This window comes from Phyllopteryx taeniolatus, chromosome 16 (assembly GCF_024500385.1).
Source record: "Phyllopteryx taeniolatus isolate TA_2022b chromosome 16, UOR_Ptae_1.2, whole genome shotgun sequence".
NCBI lineage: Eukaryota > Metazoa > Chordata > Actinopteri > Syngnathiformes > Syngnathidae > Phyllopteryx > Phyllopteryx taeniolatus.
The window spans coordinates 20,038,009-20,059,868 of NC_084517.1; the positions used below are offsets into that span (position 1 = coordinate 20,038,009).

A 21,860-nucleotide genomic window follows, 5' to 3' on the forward strand; every position below is an offset into this window, starting at 1 on the left:
GGCCCCCATAAGTCAGAGTCTGTCTGTTGATACGGTGTTCCTCATGGGTCCGTTTTACGGCCCATCCTTTTCATGCTCTACATCGTTCCTCTCAGAAATGTTATCAGCAAATATGAACGCTTCTCAGTCATACAACAGATGTATTTTTCTTTTAACCCCAACACGACAGCTGAGATCAGTGCACTGATAGTTGCGTGACTGAGCTGGATGGTTTCTAACTTGCTTCAGTTGAATGTGGAGAAAAGCCAAGTTTTATTTGTTGCCACCCACTGAAGTCGTCACCTGTGTAGGGTCACTTTTGACCTCCAGAAACGGCGTCAAATTCAATCAGGCCATGATTTTTGATGAACACATTAAAATTGCAACAGGTTCCTGCTTTTTCTACCTCAAAACATTTCCGAATTTCTGTCCTTGTTTTCTCATTCTGAATTAAAAATGATCAATCATGCTTTTGTCTTATCTTGACTGATTTCATGAGACCTTCTCCAATCAGCCCCGAATGGCACCACTCTGCTTTTGTCCACATTGCATAGCATTGCAGCCACGTCACTCCCATTTTGTTGTCCTTGTACTGGCTCCCTGTTCATTTTAGGATCCAGTACAACGTTTTTACAGCCACTTCCAGAGCCCTCAAGGGTCAGGTTCCTCCACTCTTGGTGGATTAGGTGTCAATGCATTACCTGTTAGACAACTGCAGTCTACTGACTGCCTTTTACTTACTGTCCCTCACACGAGATGAAAAACTAAAGGTGATAAAGCCTTGCAGCCCATTGCAGCAAAATGTGAATGCACTTCCAAAAATGTCCACAGATGAGGCTAAGAGTTGCCTCATCTGTGGACATTTTTACAAGCAAAAATATTTTAGGAAGGCGTTCCAATAAGACTTGGTTTTGTTTTTTTCCCTTGGGTTAACTGTATGATGTTTTTGTATTTTCACAAACGCACAGTGCTAGTCATTTTTCTGAGAATTGCTATATGAATAAGATTTACTTAATTCCTTATTTTATTTTTTTATTAATGATAAAAAGGCTAATGCATTTTATTAGGTGACCCATTTTGGGTCCCCTACCCAACTCTGGAAACCCTGCTTTCAACCGTTTTTAATCGTTTTTTTTTTTTTTTTTAATTAAAATTTGTTACAATAACCAGTCGCTATGTATTATTGTAAATTTGATCGTTATTTACATTTTTTTAGATTCGCATTGTAATTATCAATTCTTTAAAATTGTATTCATTTTATGAATTACAATAGAAATATTGTTTCAATTTCTTAAGAACTAAACAACTTACCTTTAATTTTTTTGTATTACGTTTTGTTTAATTATTTTTTTTATTTATTTCTAATTTAACTAGCCATTCATATTTTATGCTTAATTCAAATTAATGTTATATTATTTTATATGTTAACTCAATTTCTTAAGACCAGAACAAATGTTTTGTTTTTATAGTTTTGATAATTCATGCATTGTTTTTTCAGATATCTTTATTTGAATTTAATATTTACCTAATTTTATTTGTGCATTGTATTTCATTTCCAAGGAAAATTTCAATTTGCAAATTGCTTTTATTTTTATTACACATAATACAATTATTATATATAATTATATTATTTATTATAATCTATATATTTTAGAATTTGTATTTGCAAACATAAATACATTTAATTTCTATGCAAGTGATGCACACTTTTTGCACAATAGTGTACTGCAATTGGAATTTAGTCATTTTACCAGGAAAAAAAAAAAAAGTTCTGTTCTTCATGAACATTATGATGAACTACTATTAACCGAACTGCTTTAACATGCAGCAAAATGTGATAATTAAAGCCTCCAGGAGAGGTCACAGTTCAACGGAGCGTAAAACAAACCACACGCTGAGATGCGGCCGAGTAGAAAAATAACATTCTTTATTATAAATTACTGAAATGTTCGTCCACGTATAAATAAGTGCAAATCGTTGTGTCGACCAGTCAACGTTCAAGCATCTTTAGTACATCTTTATAAAAGAGTTTGTCTTCAATCAATGTAAACATGGTGGTGTCAAAGAACACAGTGAAATAAGACAAGATTGTTTTGTCTTGTTTAAATACATTCATTGGCGAGCGAGTGGCGTTCCTGTCAGTGCCAAAAACAAAATACCATCTCGTAAATCGACAGTCACGGAGGATTCAGTCAAGAGTTCAGCCCTTTACAAAAGGTGCGACTGCTCCTGTATAAAAAATAAAATAAAATAAAATTCCCAGAATGCATTCGGGGAGGGACATTCCGTGGCTGCTGGATGGACGCAAACGCAAAGAGCTCGCGTCGGTCGAGGCCTCGCAGCACATTGTTAGCAGCATCGTTAGAGGAGGGGAAACAGTGGGTCATCGTCGCCGGGAACTTCAACTCCTGGCTCGCAGTCCTCCTCCCGCCGCCCCCACCTTCTGGCTCCTCTCGGAGTCGGAATGCGCTTTTAAATGGGAGAGTCGTAATCCTGCATGTATTGCCTTAGAGGATGGGGAAGCTGGTCCCTCGTGGAGGAAATGTCCAAATGTCCGTTAACCGTCTTCCTGCACAAGTGCTGCAAGGTGGACGGGCAACAGGCGAGCGGTTTGACCAACTCCAGCGGGACCTTCTCGCCGCCCGAGTAAATGTAGTCCACGTTGCGTCCGTTCCCTCTGCTCTGGGGCATGTAGTAGTGCACCAGCTTGAGGATGCAGTCGAAGTGGGGCACGGCGTGGATGTTCTTGGGGTCCGTCTGCAGGTAGAAAGAGGCGGCGTCGCACTGGACCCGGAGGTTCTTGGTGCCCGCCGCGGTTTTGACGCTGAGCGTGAACAGGTGGCGGTTGTCGGAGCTGTCGCGCACCAGGAAGGTGCCGGCGTTCTCGGCGCCCAGCAGGCTGTTGGCGTTCTTGCCCGTGATGGCGCCCCAGTAGAAGCCGCTCTCCTGCAACTTGCGCAAGGTGGCCAGCACCATCTGGTACTGAGCCTTGGACACGAAGGTCTTGTAGCGCTGAGGCAGCCGCATGCTGGGAGAGTCCGAGTGGCTGCTGCTCATGGCGGAGTAGGCCTTGCTGAGAGTTACCATGGCGCTGTGGCCGATACGCAGCGGGGAGTGCCGGAGGTGGGCTGCACCGCAGAAGATGACGACGCCGGGACACTCGGGGGGTGGGGGAGGTAGCGAGGAGGCGGCGCCTGAGGAGGCGGGAGGAAGACCAGGGGTTAGCGCACCAAGATTAGACAAAGCTTAAACAACACTCTCAAGTCACAGCTCGCTGTAAAGGAGTTCTCGTCAAATTCTCAATACCAAGTACCACCTCCGAAAAAGAATAGCAGCTAAATGACTCGGAGGAGTAGAAGGCCCACTTCGTCGAAAACAAGGCCGCAGTTGCATGAAACTCTGCAACAAAGTCAAAACAGCGTCGAAGAAACACTACAAAATGATTCAATTCAAATTCAAGTGAAATACAACTGAACTCAACAAATGTACTGAATTGGGAAAAGTTCAAGCCACTTTGTAAAGTGAAACACTTAATTCAGTGCCACACTTACAATATCACTGCACTAGACGGTAAACAATTAGCGTGTGTATCCACCTTTTGTGACATTGTTTGGTAGTGCGATATTTTCTCATGTAAAACATGTGCCTTGGCGCAATACAGGTTGGGAAACACGGGTTCAAACAACACTCTCAATGCATGAATTGGTCATTAAAAGCTCTGATTTGACTTCGCATGAATGAAATCCTGTTTTTAAAGAAGAAAAGGTGTATTTTCATGAAGGAAAGGCGCAACATTATGAGAATAACGGATTCTTTTTTCAAATTCCCATTAAAATGTGACTTCCATCCCTCGTATGACTTTAACGTCACATTATTACGACTTTATTCTCGCAAGATGATGACTATATACTGTGTATATGGTAACAAAATCTCTTGCTTCTTGTAAATATTGCAATTTTTTAACATTGAGAAACTAGTTTTATTCTCATAACATGACAACTTTTCTCCAAAAAAATTGCTATGCCAGGTTGAATTTGCGCTAGGATTCTTATCATCCAATCACAGTACAGTAAGTATATAACTTTTTTTTTTTTTTTTTTTAAACTCTAGTAAAAGCTACAAAAAGTTACTTTGAAGTAAGTAAGTAGCTCTAATGCACGTTATATTTGAGATGAGATAGGAGAGCTCGGTTTCCCTCATTCTCATGTCTGCTTGAGAATTAAATCCCCTAAAACATTCATGATTCAAACTTTTGGGGTACCAAGTCTTGTCACTGCAGTTGTACCCTTGACACAGTTGACTAATTTGGCTCATCAGCATACTTACAGTCAGAGGACTCACAGGACATGCTCAAGAGAATTTTAAAAAAAATAAAAAATAAACTTCCACACTTGGAACGCCACTTTTTTACGAAAAGTTACTTTGGAGTCAAATAATTGACCTTATCCATGTTACATATGAGATGAGAAACTCCTGTTTACTTAATTCTAGGGTATACTCGAGATAAATATATATATATATATATAAGTGACTTTTGAAGGCCAATAATGATGAGAGAGAGACTCCCAATTCCCGAGGGTCCGCTCGGGTACCCCAACCTTTGATTGTAGTAACGGTACAAAAAGTCATTTTGGAGCCCGAAAATCAACCTTGTGTCTTTAACGAGCTCAGATATGAGAGTCCTGTTTCCCCAATTCTAGGGTCTGCTCAAGAGAAACGAGACCCCCCCCCCCCCCCCCGACCCAAAAAAAACAAAAAAAAAACCTGCTTTTAGACAACTTGACTCAGTTTTTCCTGGCAGTTTGACTTGCAAGTGTTTCACGAGGCAGCGTGCCTGGATAAAAGTGCTCGTTTGTTTTGGCGTGTTTGAATCATACATTCCTATTTATGATCTGGTGCAAATCCGGTAAGTACATTTTGTTTGTGCAACCGTCTGCCTCAGGCACCACGGTCAGTTCCAGTAAAGTTCTTGTGAAATTTGCACGAGAAGCCCTTCTACGCTCGCAGACAGCTCGGGAAGAAATTAACAGACGGCCGCAAAAGCTCAATTATCAGCTTTTCCCATTTTGTTATTCATAAGTATTACAAAGATTTGTAATTTAGGGCATTTATTTGCAGAAAATGACAATTGGTAAAAATACAACAACAACAAAGCTAGTGTTTATTTGTGTTTGTTTTGGTCTATTAACTTTTTCCAGAGCTGTTTATGAAGTAATAATACTAACAAAGATGTCCACATTCACGGTTTAAAAGTTACGGAGTGGGGCGGATAAAAGATGGATGCTCACCTCTTGCCCAAAGCCCTTGAAAAGTTTAAATCCAAATGGTCCAAACGTTCCTCAGCGTCGAGGAGGCTTCTGGTTTTGCTTTGAATTGAAATTCCTAACCCCCCCCCCCAAAAAAAAGAGAGTTTTTGGGAGTTTGCCACAAAGTCGAGCGTGGTGGAGGAGCTGTGAACGGCGTCTGCGCCCTGCATTGACGCACAGGGCTGCCTTTATACACTCACCCTGCTGCTCGCTGCGAGTCTGCATTTGGGTTGGCTAGAAGGCCCCGCCTCCTTCCAGTAAGGTGCTGGCAAATTGACAAGAAGCTCCAGTTCTCTCTCTCTCTCTCTCTCTCATTTTTTTCATTTTCATTCCTCTTCTACTCCTCCCCTTGTCAGTGAATTCACCTTTTATCTATCATTTATCTACCGTTTTGTTACTTTACCACCACACACACACACGTACGTAATTGAGTATTTCCATACTAAAAGTTCCTTATTGTTGTCAAGCCGTGAGATAATGACTCGGGATGTCCCGAAAGAGTTTGTTGCGTAATCATCTCTGGAGAATTTCTCGGTAAGAGAGTTATTACAAAAAAAAAAAATAAAAAAATTAAATAAAAAATTGCAAGAGCGCCGCTTGGCCAAAGGGGGCGCCAGAATTCACATATGTTAAAAAGCATGGTCATATTGTTGACTTGGGCAAGACCCTGAACCCTAATTTGCTCCGAGTGGGCCTGGCAGCAGTCGCCCATTGGTGTATGAAAATGTGTGTGTGTGTGTGTGTGTGAATGGCTGAATGTGAGGCTTTGTAAAGCGCTTCGGGGACTGTGATAGTTTAGCTAAAGCGCTATAGAAGTGAATTCCATTTACCATATTCTAAACATTATTTGGCCACAATTGTAATTGTATCATTACAGACGGAATAAATATTTATATACAGTATAAAGAAGGGGCTCAAGTACTCACACTCTGTACTTAAGTAAGTACAGATACTTTTTGTAAAAACTCAATTCAGGACAACATGAGCTTCCAGGAACTTTGAATTGTTGTTACTTGTAGTTCCTGAAACTAAAAGGCTTTCTCATCAGCTCAGTTCCGAGCTACAATCGACCCCAAACGACCCACTTGGTGCGCCACAGGGAAGTAGGAAAACTGATACAGGAAATAGAAGCAAGCCGATGACATTCAAATAATGCTCATTTATAGGTTAGGGCGTCACGCGGATGGTGTTGTTGGAGGCTCCGGAGTGAGTGATGGGGATTCAAGAGCTCCACCTAAAGACAAGGTGAAGCTTTCGTGTGCGTGACTGAGCCGGCACTCATGCCCAACACGGATCAGACTCGGCCTTGCTGACTCAGCAATCATCACCACAGACAACACACACCAGCAGCAGCAGAAGCCTCAGGTGATTCCTCCAGTCCCGAGTCACGGCTTTCCTGAACCAGCTCGCCGATTTAGTCATCGGTACACCTGGCATTGTGTTGAGTTCTCTGCATTCGAGGTCTTTTTATACGGGAGAAAAGGTAGAACATCTACACTAGGAATTGTGGAGTTGAGTTTTTAGACTTTGGTGATTTATGGTGAGCCATCAAACAGATACATTAACTCATACCATAAAGAAATCACAATTTTGGGGCAATTAAGCTTCACTCATCTGTCTTGTACACGAGGCTTCGGGAGCTGAATTATCCTCCAAAATTGGGGCGTGCATCCTGTCTCTGTTCAGGCATGTTTTCCGGAGATTTTTTTTTTTTTTTGTGCGGGTCTACACAAGACAGACAGCCCTACCAAATTCAAATGAGCTTCAGGGGCTAAATCTTCCCCAAACTTTGGGGTGCTCGTTTGAGCCACATTTTTCAGGCAGAATCTATGGGCGTTCTTAGGTGTCGGTTCTTGAGACTTTTTTGTCTACTCATGAGACATGCCCACCAAATGTCAAGTTGCTAAATAAAACTGAATTTTGCCAGCAATTTTTGGTGGAAATGGCCACTTCAAACCAAAACTGCAGACGTTGTGTTTTTTGGGCTTGGCTTCTTGAGACTTTTTTTGTCCACCAAATTTCACATTGTCAAACTGGTTTCGGGGGCTGAATTTTCATTCAACTTTGGGGTGCGGGATCAAGGCAAGTTTGGATGGCAAGGGCCACGGAATCGCTAAATTGGGACACAGCAAGCACTCCAACGAGGATTGTTATCACTAGTATGTATTAACTATTGGATATGGTGAGGCACTGCCTCACTTCTCCCTCATGCAAAGTTGAGCCACGCAGTCAAATGTGAGCAGAGGCGGAGGGGGGGGGGGGGGCAGGGGGGGGGGGGCTTGCGGGTTGCTGCCCGACTCGACGGGCCTGATGGCATGATGTCTTTTGGTAAATGTCAGCTGGGTCCACAAAGGAATCAGGTGTTGTCTGATTCAGAGGGTCGGGTGCTTCAGATAGCGTCGGAACGTGTTTCCAGAAAGTCTGTTGCGTCATCGTGGTGAGACACGTACTTGGCGTCTGTGCCCCCCCCCCCCCCCCCCTCCCCCAATCCCACAGATACGGGTCGTCAGTGAAAGGAGAGGGGGGGAAAAAAACGCTGAGAAGAACAACACCGCACACCAGGAGATTTCGACCGGCGGTCATGGGAAGCGGGATGGTTGTTGTTACGACGTGCTGACTCGCGTCTCGCGCGCTGCGATTCAAAAACTTCCTAGAAGTTTAAGTGCCGTGGTCTCCTTCAAAGGCAACAAGTGGAGAAAAAGAGAATTGTTGTGGAAATACTTTGGATTTTCCTGGAATACATTCTGGGAAAACACGAAGTTTTTTTGAGTTGCTGTCCAACTTCTACAAAAGATGGAGTCGCCTCGTGATCACAAATATACAATCATCTGTGTGGAAATTGTGATGCACAAACGGTTTCATTCTTTTTTTCTATTAAATTATGTTATTACGGTACGCTTTCATAAAGCTCATTACGGTACAGTGCTATTTTGTTTTGATTAAAAAACAAAAAATGTTGCTGGGAACACCTGAATGGCAAACAGACAAATTGTGCAAATAAATTGTATTCGTCCATTTAGCTATTCAGTCCCATTTTATGAGAGACACATTTCAAGCCCTTCCAATTCACACTCAAGCACTTTTCAGTCCGCTTATGCAAAGTCAGTCCGTGTATTTATATAGTGAGGTCGAGTGCATGACAACTCGTGGGTTTGAACCTCAAAAACAAAGAACAAAAAAGCGACTGCTTTTTTCCCACATTGACTCAGAAATGTAGCCTCGCTCACCATTCCCGTAAAAAGCCGTTGGGCACGCACGGGAAGTTTGCAGGAAGTCTTCCCTCTGGAATGACGAGCGAAAAAAAAAAAAAAGTGTTTCCATACTAAATATTTGTTGTGCAGGCAGAGTGTCAGAGCGCTGCTAAGGATGTTTTCATTGCTTGTTTGTTTGTTGGCAGGGTTAGGGGCGATGGGGGGCTGGGAGCAATGTTTGTTTATTCTGTATTTTTTTGTTGAAATAAAAATACAGAATAAATAAAATGAACAAATGAGAACATTGTGGAGGAGTGGGCTTACTTTTTATTATTTGAATATAGTGTTTTAATTTTTAAAATTTTTTTACTGAAAATGTTAGGTGTAGGTTTATTCTGATTACATAAAACAAATAAATGGAATGGAAAAAATTATATATATATATATATATATATTCTATTTTATAAAACAAAAAATCACTATCAATTTATAATAATATAAATTATTTAGATAGATTGGTTGTTGGTGTTAATTGAAATGTTTTCTATAAATGTTTTAAAAACTAGAAAAATAACCCATTTCACACCTAAAGTACATTTGCCAACTATTTTTGTTTGTTTGTTTTTTCAGCAATTGGTCAAATTAATTTGACAAAAAAAATACTATTTCACCCCACCTCCAAATGACCTGCCCAATCTATCTGTAGTCATTCAAAGTTTGGCGCATCGCGACTTGACTGTACAAGTGTAACTTGATTGTAATGCGCCACGCGTTTCCTGGCATAGAAAGGAACTCACTCATGGTCCTTCCTGCTGGCTTCCCGTCATATTGGACGGAGATGTGCATTCACATCCTGCGTCTACCTGTTCGCTTCCTCTTTCACGCAAGTCCTGCTTGGGCAACAAGATACACCGCTACGTGATCACGAATAATCACTTCCTCTCTTGCTGTCACTGATGGGAAGTGGAATGCCCTGAAGCATGTTCTTGCTTTAGTTTAGGTTTTTTTTTTTGTTAGTTTTTTTTTCGTCCCCGCAAAGTGCATGCTTTGCTCCGACGGGCCAACACCACGTGCTGTGTGTTGACTCGTATGCTTGTGTGTGTGTGGCAGAATTCCAGGAATTCTCTGCGGAACATTTTGTTTTCATAGTCTTATGAAACTCTGTCGCCTTCAGGGAACTACAGTAAATACATTCCGTACATACGCTTGTTATCTCTTGGGGGTTTTTTTTTCTTTTTTTTCCCCACCAGGCAGTGACAAGAAGAGTGTGAAATTAAAACATAACACAAACATTATTACAATAATACACGACAAAGGTAGGTAGAGATCAAATGTGTGTGATAGCCAGCAATTTGTCGTTATTTTGCCAGCAAGATGCCTCAGATACCTTTTGAGCTAACCTGCTAACCTGCAGATGGCTAGATACAGTCGATAGAGAGATACTGTAGATGGCTGGATGGACGGGCAAGCAAGCAGGCAGGCAGACAGATTAGATAAATATAAATAGATAAATATATGTGTTAAATAGCCAGTCATTTTTTTTGTTATTATTATTTTGCTAGCAAGAACCCTCAGCTAGCTTTATGATCATCAAGCTAAATGCCAGCAAGCTACACAGATAGCAAGACAGACAAAAAATTAGATAGATTGATTGATAAATTGTATGTGTTAACCAGCTAGCAACTTTTTGATATTTCGTGAGCATGAACGCTCAGATAGCTTTGGCATGATGCTAAATCTAACTAGCTAACAAGAGCGATAATTCAAAATTCTTCCCTGAGCTTTAGCACCAACAAGCTAGCAAGAGTGAGATGGTGTGTTGCTCTGAGAATACAATATTGTGTTTTGTAATAAAGACGTTAGAAGTTAATGAGTTGACTGTTAAGGTAGAGAAACAAAAGACAGAAGGTAAGATATGACAGGGGCGAGCGAGGCCTGGAGGGGGCGCACAGTGCTTCGCAGGGCCGCCTGCGCATCACGTGAGGGTTATTTGCAGCGCGGCGGTGGCGTGACGCGTTACTGTCACAAATGTTTTCTGGGAAAAGCACAACAGGGCACGCAGACAATAACTCGGACCGTCGATGCCCGTCACATTATCCCTTACTGTTACTGTTTTCCACACAATAGCAATTTGCCAATAGTACAAACTGACGATGTCAAGTTCAGGTCGCTGAAGCTGTAGAACCGGATACAGGAAAAAAGAAAAATTCATTTAAAAAAGTAATAGTTTTGCAAGAAAATTGTCACCAATTGCCATAATGATTTATTTATTTACTTTACTTTCTGCAGTTACAGTCTACTTACAGAGGCACACTAAAAAAAAGGGGAAAAAATGCATATTAACATATTTTAAAAAATATATACAATATACTGTATATAATATAAAGTTGAATCTTTTTGTCACGTTTTGTCCTTAATAAGCTGCTCACAGTAAACATGAATACAGTCATTTATTTGCAAGAAAATCATCATCATATGGCACAAAGTAAGTAAACATCAAATCGAGTTGGAATTTATGACCCCAAAAAATTATTCATTGATGTTTAAAAAAAATAAATAAATAAATAAAATTGCCTAAAACAAATTTTCTTTGTTCTAATAAAAACAAAAAAGAAATTTCATCTCTCTTTTTTTAATCCAAAAATTAACAAAGATTTATTATTTTTGTTCTTTGGAGAAAAAATAAAATACTTTTGATATTTTAAAAAAACATCTATTTGTATTTGTGTTTTGGATTTTAGAAAAATTGCACATATCTCCCTATTTTGTGTGGGTTTTTAAAAAATTGTATTTAAATGCAAACTATTGAGATACACGCTTTTTACTGGACAGCGACCAACTGTATTACAGCAAGGTGCAAATGTAGAAATTGAGAATTTAGTCATACGTTACGACAAAGAGCTGCACTATTGCGAGAGTCAAATTGTAATTCCATGAGAAATGTGCCAAATGACGCAAAACATCTTTACATTTTCGTCAAAACGATACTGAAACTTTTTTGAAACAGTAACTTTTTCCTTGGAAATGTATGACTATGACTATTCTCTAGCATTTTTTTCTCCCCCTTTGTAATGCAATGTAACAACTTTAACCACAATTCAGCTGTTTGTGGACAGGTGGTTAATAGTTAATGTAGACAATTATGGAGGTGTGTCTTTATTTTATTTTATTAATACTAAATTTTATTTTACTTTTTCTCTTGTGGACTGGTGAGTTTACTTGATATTTTATTTAAATATAATCATAAATAAATAAAAATAAATAATGAAACTTGGGGTCTATTCTCTTTGTTTATATATATGGTATGTTTTTTTTTTATTTTTTAAAGTTAAACATTTTTATTTTTAAAAATTTTTTTTTAGATGTTATTCACACTTCTTAATTGTGCAAATCAACACAAGGCGCCATGAGCCTAAGCATGTTTACAGGAGGAAGAAGAGGCCTTGTCATAGACGATAAAAGAAGGCCAAACGTGTCGAAATAAGTGGTGTTTGTTTTTCTGTGATAGAGCATTTTGCAGAAGTGTTTAGCTTGTGTTATTCCTGGCATCCGACACTTAGCCGGAACATCTGCGCACAACTGGAATTGCAGCCGGCGTGCTCATTGCCGACATGGGAAGCACATGACAGGTCACAGGTTGCTTGCTTTCTTTGTTTCTTAACAGGAATTGAAAAACTGATGACACAATCTGCTGCCGCCGAATGCAAATTAAAATGTGAATTAAAGGAATAAAAAGCTCTTCCTCATCAGCAGTCACTTGTTTAATGTCCCGAAAAAGGTTACGGGAAAAATGCAGTGTCATTAAGAATAGATTGCCGTGATTAATCAATCCACTTTGACTTGGTGTGACACACACCGCGCGTCATGTAGTCATTTGCAGAGGAGAGTCATTTGAAAGCAGCGCAAATGCGCGTTGCAACACTCTGGTCTTTTTGTTGTCGTGTTTCATACTGCACAATCCCGCTAGCGGGAGAAAACTTGTGCAATGTCCCTTTCGAAAAAGCCATCCTGCTTGCTTGACAGCATTCTGGATTGTTCCCGTTTTCCTCATCGACGCCACGACCAAGCTTTCCTAACAAGCAACTTTTCCCCGTGGGCCCTCCCCCCACAGCGCACTCAAGAACTCTCTTGCGTGACGAGGACTGATTTAAACGGAAAGCAGAGATATTCCCAGGAACTCTCTTGGAAGCATTTCCATAAAAATAAATAAACAGTTTTTTTACAATTTCTATGAAACTATTGAGAGGACCCTTTGAAAAAAATGACAGTGGTGACTTGACTTTGGAGTTTAATTCATTCCAGGACCAAGTTTTAAACTCTTTTGTACAACCCCAATTCCAATGAAGTTGGGACGTTGTGTTCAACATAAATAAAAACTGAATACAATGATTTGCAAATCATGCTCAACCTATATTTAATTGAATACACTACAAAGACAAGACATTTCATGTTCAAACTGATCAACTTTATTGCTTTTAGAAAAAAATAATTAACTCAGAATTTTATGGCTGCAACACGTTCCAAAAAAGCTGGGACAGGTGCCAAAAAAGACTGAGGAATGCTCATCAAACACGTGTATGGAACATCCCACAGGTGAACAGGCTCATTGGGAACAGGTGGGCGCCATGATTGGGTAGAAAAGGAGCTTCCCTGAATTGCTCAGTCATTCACAAGCAAAGATGGGGCGAGGTTCACCTCTTTGTGAACAAGTGCGTGAGAAAATAGTTGAACAGTTTAAGGACAATGTTCCTCAACGTACCATTGCAAGGAATTGAGGGATTTCATCATCTACGGTCCATAATATCATCAAAAGGTTCAGAGAATCTGGAGAAATCGCTGCGTGTAAGCGGCAAGGCCGAAAACCGACATTGAATGCCCGTGACCTTCGAGCCCTCAGGCGGCACTGCGTCAAAAACCGACATCAATGTGTAAAGGATATCACCGCGTGGGCTCAGGAACACTTCAGAAAACCAATGTCAGTAAATAGATTTCGGCGCGACATCCATAAGTGCAACTTGAAACTTTACTATGCAAAGCAAAAGCCATTTATCAACAACACCCAGAAACGCCGCCGGCTTCTCTGGGCCCGAGCTCATCTAAGATGGACTGACGCAAAGTGGAAAAGTGTTCTGTGGTCCGACGAGTCCACATTTCAAATTGTTTTTGTAAATTGTGGATACCGTGTCCTCCGGGCCAAAGAGGAAAAGAAGCATCCGGACTGTTATGGACACAAAGTTCAAAAGCCAGCATCTGTATTGGTATGGGGCTGTGCTAGTGCCAATGGCATGGGTCACTTACACATCTGTGAAGGCACCATTCATGCTGAAAGGTACATACAGGTTTTGGAGAAACATATGCTGCCATCCAAGCAACGTCTTTTTCATGGACGCCCCTGCTTATTTCAGCAAGACAATGCCAAAGCACATTCTGCACGTGTTACAACAGTGTGGCTTCGTAGTAAAAGAGTGCGGGTACTAGACTGGCCTGCCTGCAGTCCAGACCTGTCTCCCATTGAAAATGTGTGGCGCATTATGAAGCGTAAAATACGCTTGGGGGGAGGGCGCAAATCCCAATAATGTGTGGATTAAGGTTTTGTTTTTTGGTTGTTTTTTTTACTGCTTGTTGTTACAGTCTGCTTGCATCCAGTTATTTTTTTATTCTTGCAGTAATGTGAGCATTTTCTTGTCAATTCATTTCTACTAGCCACAAGTCTATTTATACATTGATGACATTTGCTCCTTTTGGATCGTATCATATTTGGATTTTGGCAAACAAATAGCCTGTCTTTGCAATTCCAATAAGGATATGAGGTCATATACAGTAGCCACACACACACACACACACACACACACACTCACACACACAGTCAAAAAAAATGCCTATCTGGCAAATAGTGCGCGCTGAGAATGGGCCGTTGTTATTCATGGCGGTATAAGGATTGATCCGACCCGGGCTGCCCGGCACCGGCACCGCCGCCGCAGTCCGTTTATCAGTATCGGGTGGCGGGAGACGGAGGCGGCGGTGACATAATGGGGATGTTCAGAATGGACTTTGATTCCCACCAGCGGGCCTGGAAATAGCAGGCTGATGTCATTGGGAAGGAGGCTAATGAACGCATCTGTGCTGGAACAGCAGCTCGGACGCGACCGCGCTGATAGCTGAGAAGGTTGTGGTTTTTAAACACTCACACACACGCATATTATTCATATGCAAAACGGACTGTTAGAATGGTTACCCGCATCGCGGTGCTATGTAAACACAGACGGTAATCTGATCCTGCACGGTGCCGGTAAGACGTTTCCATGTACACAAAGTGTGTGTGTGTGTGTGTGTGTGTCAAGGTTAACACAATATACACCCACCTGCATGGGTGGATAGTGGAAGCACTGATGTGGGGCTCTCACTATCCAATCTTTTTAGAATTGATACTCCTATTGATTATTGGTAGAAAGATAATCGCCCCCCCCCCCCCTTAGTATTATTATTTTTTTTACTACTAACATGCATTTTATTCTCATTTGTGAAGGATGTATGATGATCCTTAAACTGCATAGGTTGGTACTTGACTGCCTGGTATAAATTTGGTGTGCAGAATTTGAAACAGCGCAATGCTAAATGCTGAACAGTTAGCAATCGTGATTAGCATCGGTGCGCTAGCGATGAGTAGTTTAGGTCAAAAAAACCTTAACTACCATTCAGCTCACTCATAAATCATGTCAAATCATATGTACATTGCACATCTAAGAGTGTCTTAAAAATCAATTCCAGATGCCCCTCTGTTGTTTTTGGCAAAGTTTATTAGTGGCCCAGCTTTGCAATAAATGTCCATGTAAATGTAAATATAGTTCCAAACTTTTTAATTTGTTTTGTTTGTTTGTTTGTTTTTTGGTCCCGGCGTAGCTTCAAGGCAGACATATTGCGTCGACCTATTTTTGAAGTCGAATGAGTTATTTGATTTGCAGCTGCATATAATGTAATGTATTGTTGTAGCGCTTCAAGGGCCTCATTTACCTGCGCCCGCTGTGACTCAGCGGCAGATGGTCCAGGACGCCGCATGCTATCAGGAAATGATTTCCACGTGACTCAGCCCGTAAACGCGTTCACACGTACAATGAGATCGTACGAGGGCAGCGCAAGTGGCGCTACGAGCCGTTCGCAACGCTTCAACGGAGCTTTTGTTTGTGATGGCGAGCGGGCGGGTGACCGATGACACTAAAAACTACAACAGGAACGGTTAGCGAAAACACCTTAGAAAATTAAAGCTGCAAATATTCATCATTTGGAACATTAAACATTTTTTGACATGCATTTAGTAGAAGGTTTCAACATTTATACTCCCTCCTGGCGCCAAAGTGTCCAAGAAGAATACATCATAGAGCATGACACAGTTCCTCTATTTTAATTTAAGAGGATGACTTCATACATGACCGCATGCTTCTACATTTACACACACACACACACACACACACCTGACCTCCTTACATGGACAATTTAGTGTGAATTCAAATGTGTGAGAGCTTTAAGATCATGTTTGCCTGCAGGCCTCCAGTCATTCAACCTTTAGTTTGCTTTAGAGTGGAGCTTCAAATCAACTCCTGTCTGATTTAAAAAAAAAATTTTTATAATAATAATAATAATAATAATACACTCCAATTAAAGAAGAGTTTAAAAAAACTAAATAAATAAATTTAAATTTTACCATAATGCTCTCAATAAGCGGAGAAAATAAAGAGGTAACATTCAAAGAACCATGAACCGGCATCACGCTTCGGGGATGCAAACCAACAGACATTAAGATAACGTTTGGGTGCACTCAACCTGATTGATACTCCATTCCTTCTCTCCGTGACATGCGCACAATGACGGCCTACAACGAGGCGCTCTAAAGCGGTCATGCCAATATAAACGAGTGCATTCCTCATTGCACCTGACAGCGTATACCAGATTGTTTTGGGGCTGTACAAACCTTTTGTCGCAGGGCGTTACCAGATGTGTACCAGAATGTTGTGCTGGTTAAAAAGCTTTCTCAGATGGACCCGATACACGACTACACTAGCACAGCTCTCCATTGGAAGCCATTTCTTTTTGTACCCTTCAAAACTGGGTGATCCCCAAAGACAGGAAATTCTTTTAGTGGAGCTCCAAAACCACCACCTCACTTTTATTTTTATTATTATTATTATTGTTGTTTTGCTCCATCCCTTCACTATCCCGCTTCCCAGCCTGAAATCCTAGAAGGAGCGGTACATTGGGAACAGCAAGTAAACAAACCATCTTGCACCATTCCAGAAAAGCTCTGCCTTCAAATGCGATTTGTGGTCTTCGTGCTGCGCGTACACCGCAAGCTTTGGTGGGTCGAGAGATAACGTAATGAGACGTGAGGTCACTTGTTCAACTCCCACAGGAGATAATGCTGGCACCACATAAACACACACACACACACACACACACACACACAGCTCGAGTTTCCCAGAATGAAAGCCACACACACACACACACACACGAATGTGCACAAAATGCCACATTTTCTTTTTTGTCCAACCCGCCCCAGCCCCCCAAAAACAAAGTCCATTCCTTCCAGTAAGTGTAATAATAATAATGAATGCTGGCAACTTGCATGGTCACATGACATCAACTTCTGCTAACGTGTCAAATCACTGACAGAAGCCCGTTATTGTCCGCACATACTCACACTTGCAAGTCAAAAAAGGCGGCCTATTCCCATTCTTGTCTGTAGATAAGACGCAACAAAAAAACAAACAAACAAAAAAACATTCATGCACAAGTTCCGGGAAGGCTTTTCTTTCCTCCCTGGGTGACATTTTGGGAAGTCCAAATGCGTACCAGTACCACCGTGTCTTGATGATAACTACAGAACAGGAAGTGGAACTTACCGCAACATGGAAAATGATCTAAAAATCAATTCAATACTTATATACATATGAATACATACACATAAATACAGTGAACCCCCCTTTATAGTGGGGGATACGTTACAGACATGCCGAGGACAGGTGAAAATCCCCAATATAGAGAGACCTTAGAAAAATATTACCCCTCCCGCACATTTTAAACGCATACAAACTTCTTAAAACAAATGTAAAGTTATTAAAACACACATTTTTAGTCATGTAATATTATGAGAAGCAATTAATTATATGAGCCAAAAGTCGGACTACATAGAATATTACAAGGGGTTAACATCTGTTGTTAAAATGTTACTTGACACAGTCAACCTGCATGACTGAACAGATTGTGTTCCGCTTTCTTTTCACGAGTGGAACTTCAACGGACGGAAGGTTGAAGAAACAAAGATGCAACGTGTCGTCACGCCCGTCTACGAAAAGACAAAACTCTACAGGCAGCAAAAGGAGGGCACGGCTTTGTTGTGGCTGCCTTCTAATCCTCTTTCTGAGAAGCGCTGCCCTCAGGCATTATTCCCGGTCCCTCTCCAGTGTACAATGTTGCACCGGTGATTTATTGCGGCACTGTAAAAACAAATACTGCTCCCATCTAAAGTGTCTTCCTGACAAATATGTAGCACAGTTACATTTTTTCACTGTGAGGCCAAGGTCAAGGCTGACTACGAATTCCCGCACACTCGCCAGACACTTCATTAGGTACACCGGCACGAAATATCATCTTGACATCCAACACAAGAGCTTTTTCAAAATGATGCTCTCATAAACATAATAAGCCCTGTTCAATGGAGACACTTTTATATATTCATAATGTTTTGGTATGAATATTAACTTCAAAGAATATGTACCGAATGTCACTGCCAGCACTTAACCTGCTTTACTATTATATTTAATTGTTTTGTTTTTCCAATTGTTTATTTTGAACTTGAGGTTCATGAAAGATGCACAATGAAAATTCAGAAAAAAAAAATAAATCTTGTCAATCAAGAACTATATAACAACAGTGATTTATAAATGAAAATCGAAAAAAAAAAAACATTTCCCAGATTAGTACAAGATGATTCCAGGATGCCTAAAAAAAATAAAAACATTTTAAAAATTAAAAATTACAAAGAAAAAAAAGAAAAAAGAAAATCATTATTGCTTTCATAGAGAATTTCCCCAGGAATAAAACACCTTTGCAACACACACACACCCATTCCATGTTATTGCATTTTAAGTATTAACGATATAGTATGTACATTATGTGACTTGAATCATTTTAAACGATTCATTTCACCCAGTCTTTAAATGATTAAATCATTTTCATTGTACATTGTAAAAAACAAAGCCTGCAAAAAATTACTCAGAAAAACAGGGTACATTTTTTTTTGTCCAAGTGAATGCAATACGCTTCCGTGTTTTTTACTATGAATGTGTGTTTTGTATTTTTTTTTTTTTTTAATAACAAACAACAACATGCGTTGAAAATTTTTATTGACGCTAGCCAACTAAATAAAGCAACGCAATGCATCTCAGGATAGCTAGCAAACCACAAGAAGAAGAATCGAAGAATCACGACATATATTTTTTTTTCCTACTTGTATTTATTTTGTATGAAGTGTTTTAACTTTTTGTAGAGAATAGTTTATTAAAAAAATAACTATGAAAAAATAATAAACATTAAGACGGCGATATTACTTCCAGGTTTTTTGGCCAGCACTTGGCGCTACGCTAACATTTGGAATTAGTATGGTAATTATGGTCAGAAAAGTGGAAATTAGCCAACAATATTTGGAAGTGTGCGTTTGTGTTGTTGCACACCGCTATTTTACGAGCCTCAGTCGTTTCCACTGGAGGAAGGCAGGGACTCCCGTTGGGTGCTGGGAGGGCGCGAGGGGGGTGCTCGGTTCTCCCGCTATGGTGCTTGGGCCAGGCGGAGGCCGTAAGCGAGGAGGAGGAAGGCGGGGGGGAGGGGGGGACGCTTCTGGGAAGCAGCCTGGGCCTAATTGGAAGCGTCTCATGTGTCTCCACTTAAAACAAAAAAAAAAACAACCAAAAAAAGGGAGCAGGAGCAAGGATCCCGCCGCTTGCACACTCGGGCCTCCACCTGGGGAAGCTTCTACCCACGCACGTAAAAAGTCTGGCATGGCGATGCCAAGTGGGTTTCTACTGCTTGGCATGGCGCCCACTACAGTAGAGCCTACAGTTATTCCACAATGACTGGTGCGTGGTAGTGGAATCTGAGAACTGGATTTAATTTGCCAGGTATGTACATAATAATAATAATAATAATACACAAGTCACAGCCCTCTTCTGTTCTTGCAACCGCAAATAATAACCCTGAAGATATTCCTGGAACTTATTATTCATTATGTCACTTCTGTTTCTTAAATTAAAGCCCCAATTCCAACAAAGTTGGGACGTTGTGTTAAACATAAATAAAAACAGAATACATTGATTTGCAAATCATCTTCAACCTGTATTTAATTGAATACACTACAAAGGCAATCTATGTAACGTTCAAACTGATAAACTTGATTGTTTTTAGCAAATAATCATGAACTTAGAATTTATTTATTCATTTATTTCAGCAAGACAATGCCAAACCACATTGTGCACGTGTTACAACAACGTGGCTTCGTAGTAAAAAGAGTGCGGGTACTAGACTGGCCCGGCTGCAGTCCAGACCTGGCTCCCATTGAAAATGTGTGGCGCATTATGAAGCGTAAAATACGACAACGGAGACCCCCGGACTGTTGAACAGCTGAAGCTGCACATCAGGCAAGAATGGGAAAGAATTCCACCGACAAAGCTTCAACAATGAGTGTCCTCAGTTCCCAAACGTTTATTGAAAGTTGTTAAAAGAAAAGGTGACGTAACACGGTGGTAAACATGAGCCTGGCCCAGCTTTTTTGGAACGTGTTGCAGCCATAAAATTCTAAGTTCATGATCATTTGCTCAAAACAATCAGGTTTATCAGTTTGAACATTAAATATCTTGTGTTTGTAGTGTATTCAATAAAATATAGGTCAAACATGATTTGCAAATCATTGTATTCTCTTTTTATTTATGTTTAACACAACGTCTCAACTTCATTGGAATTGGGGTTGTAGATTAAACTGCCAAAGCTACAAAGCTACAAACACACACACACACACACACACTCGTTCCTAGTGCCATTGAAAACCATCGAAAATGTTGGTGTGATACAATTGAACAAAAGTCTAAAATAGCAAACGTACGCAAAACTTGACACACTCGTTCTTAGCATCAAGAAAATAGCCCATTGGAAACCACTGGAAATGTCAGCGTGATATAATTTACCAGAAGTCTAAAAGGCGAAAATGTACACAAAACCTGACACACTTGTTCCTCGCGACAAAAAAATGAATATCTAGAATATCAAATTATCATTCCCTATTAAAATGAATAGAAATCCCCTTAATCTGTTACAGTCACACAAAAAACACCAATAAAAATGTTATTAATTTGTTTTTTAATAAGTAAAACACCACTGTACAAGTACTGAACTTTATAGAGACATACAGTAAACATGTCATTGAGTGGAATGTAAAGAATTAAAAAGTTTGAGGATCATGATTTCATGCTTCAATGGCCATTGACGGTGCGCGCGCCTTGGCTACCAGGGGGGAAGCATAATACAGACTACACAATACACAAAGAAGAATTTCACAACTCCGTGACTCTCCAAAATTATGTAAAATGTGTCATTTTTTGCAGTTACTTTACTCATCCAAAGTATGGAACCAAATGTCACAACGTTTACCAAAAATGATAAGATTGTCAACAATAGTGTGAGAGTGGAATTTTTTTTATTGTATTAAAACAGAATTGGACATGCCCCCCCCCCCCCCCCCCCCCCCCCCAGGCCCCCTCCTGTTTTTCTGAGTATTTGTTTCTGGTTTCTATGCGTCAGTGGAATGTATGACCAGGATTGAACGTGCCAAGTATGTAGGTATCAACACCCAAGTCCCAGCCCTCTTTGTTTTTCTTACACCTACAAACGATAACCCAACGACACTCAGTACAATTCTGTTTTTATTACGTAATCCGCAAACGTTAAAGGGAGGTTACCGGACTCATCTCGGTTGTTGTTGCTTCCTTCCATCCATTTTCTGTAGCGCTTTATCGTCACAAGGGTCGCCAGGCGTGCTGGGGCCCATCCCAGCTAACTTCGGGCGAGAGGCGGGGTGCACCCCGAACTGGTCGCCAGCCAACCGCAGGATACGTAGAAACAAACAACCATTCACGCACACTTAAGGGCAATTTAGACTCTTCAATCAACCTAACACGCATGTTTTTGGGATGTGGGAGGAAACCGGAGTGCCCGGAGAAAACCCACGCAAGCACGGGGAGAACATGCAAACTCCACACAGGCGGGGCCGGGAATTGAGCCCCGGTCCTCAGAACTGTGCGGCAGACATGCTAACCAGTCATCACCGTGCCGCCTGTTGTTGCTT

The 21,860-nt window shown here is 40.8% G+C and overlaps 1 protein-coding gene across 1 annotated transcript; it reads right to left on the bottom strand.

Annotated features, from left to right (window-relative positions):
* Nucleotides 1-1,889: 1,889 nt before the first annotated feature.
* On the bottom strand, nucleotides 1,890-5,475 carry LOC133466207 (suppressor of cytokine signaling 3-like). Its single transcript, XM_061749687.1, has 2 exons — nucleotides 5,268-5,475; nucleotides 1,890-3,173 (listed from the first exon to the last, which is right to left on the bottom strand). The coding sequence occupies exon 2, from the start codon at nucleotides 3,064-3,066 to the stop codon at nucleotides 2,452-2,454; it is 615 nt and encodes a 204-aa protein (XP_061605671.1). The 5' UTR covers nucleotides 3,067-3,173; nucleotides 5,268-5,475; the 3' UTR covers nucleotides 1,890-2,451.
* Nucleotides 5,476-21,860: the final 16,385 nt, after the last annotated feature.

Excerpts from the sequence above, each read along its gene's own strand:
- LOC133466207 (XM_061749687.1), bottom strand. The coding sequence starts at position 3,066 with ATGGTAACTCTCAGCAAGGCCTACTCCGCCATGAGCAGCAGCCACTCG.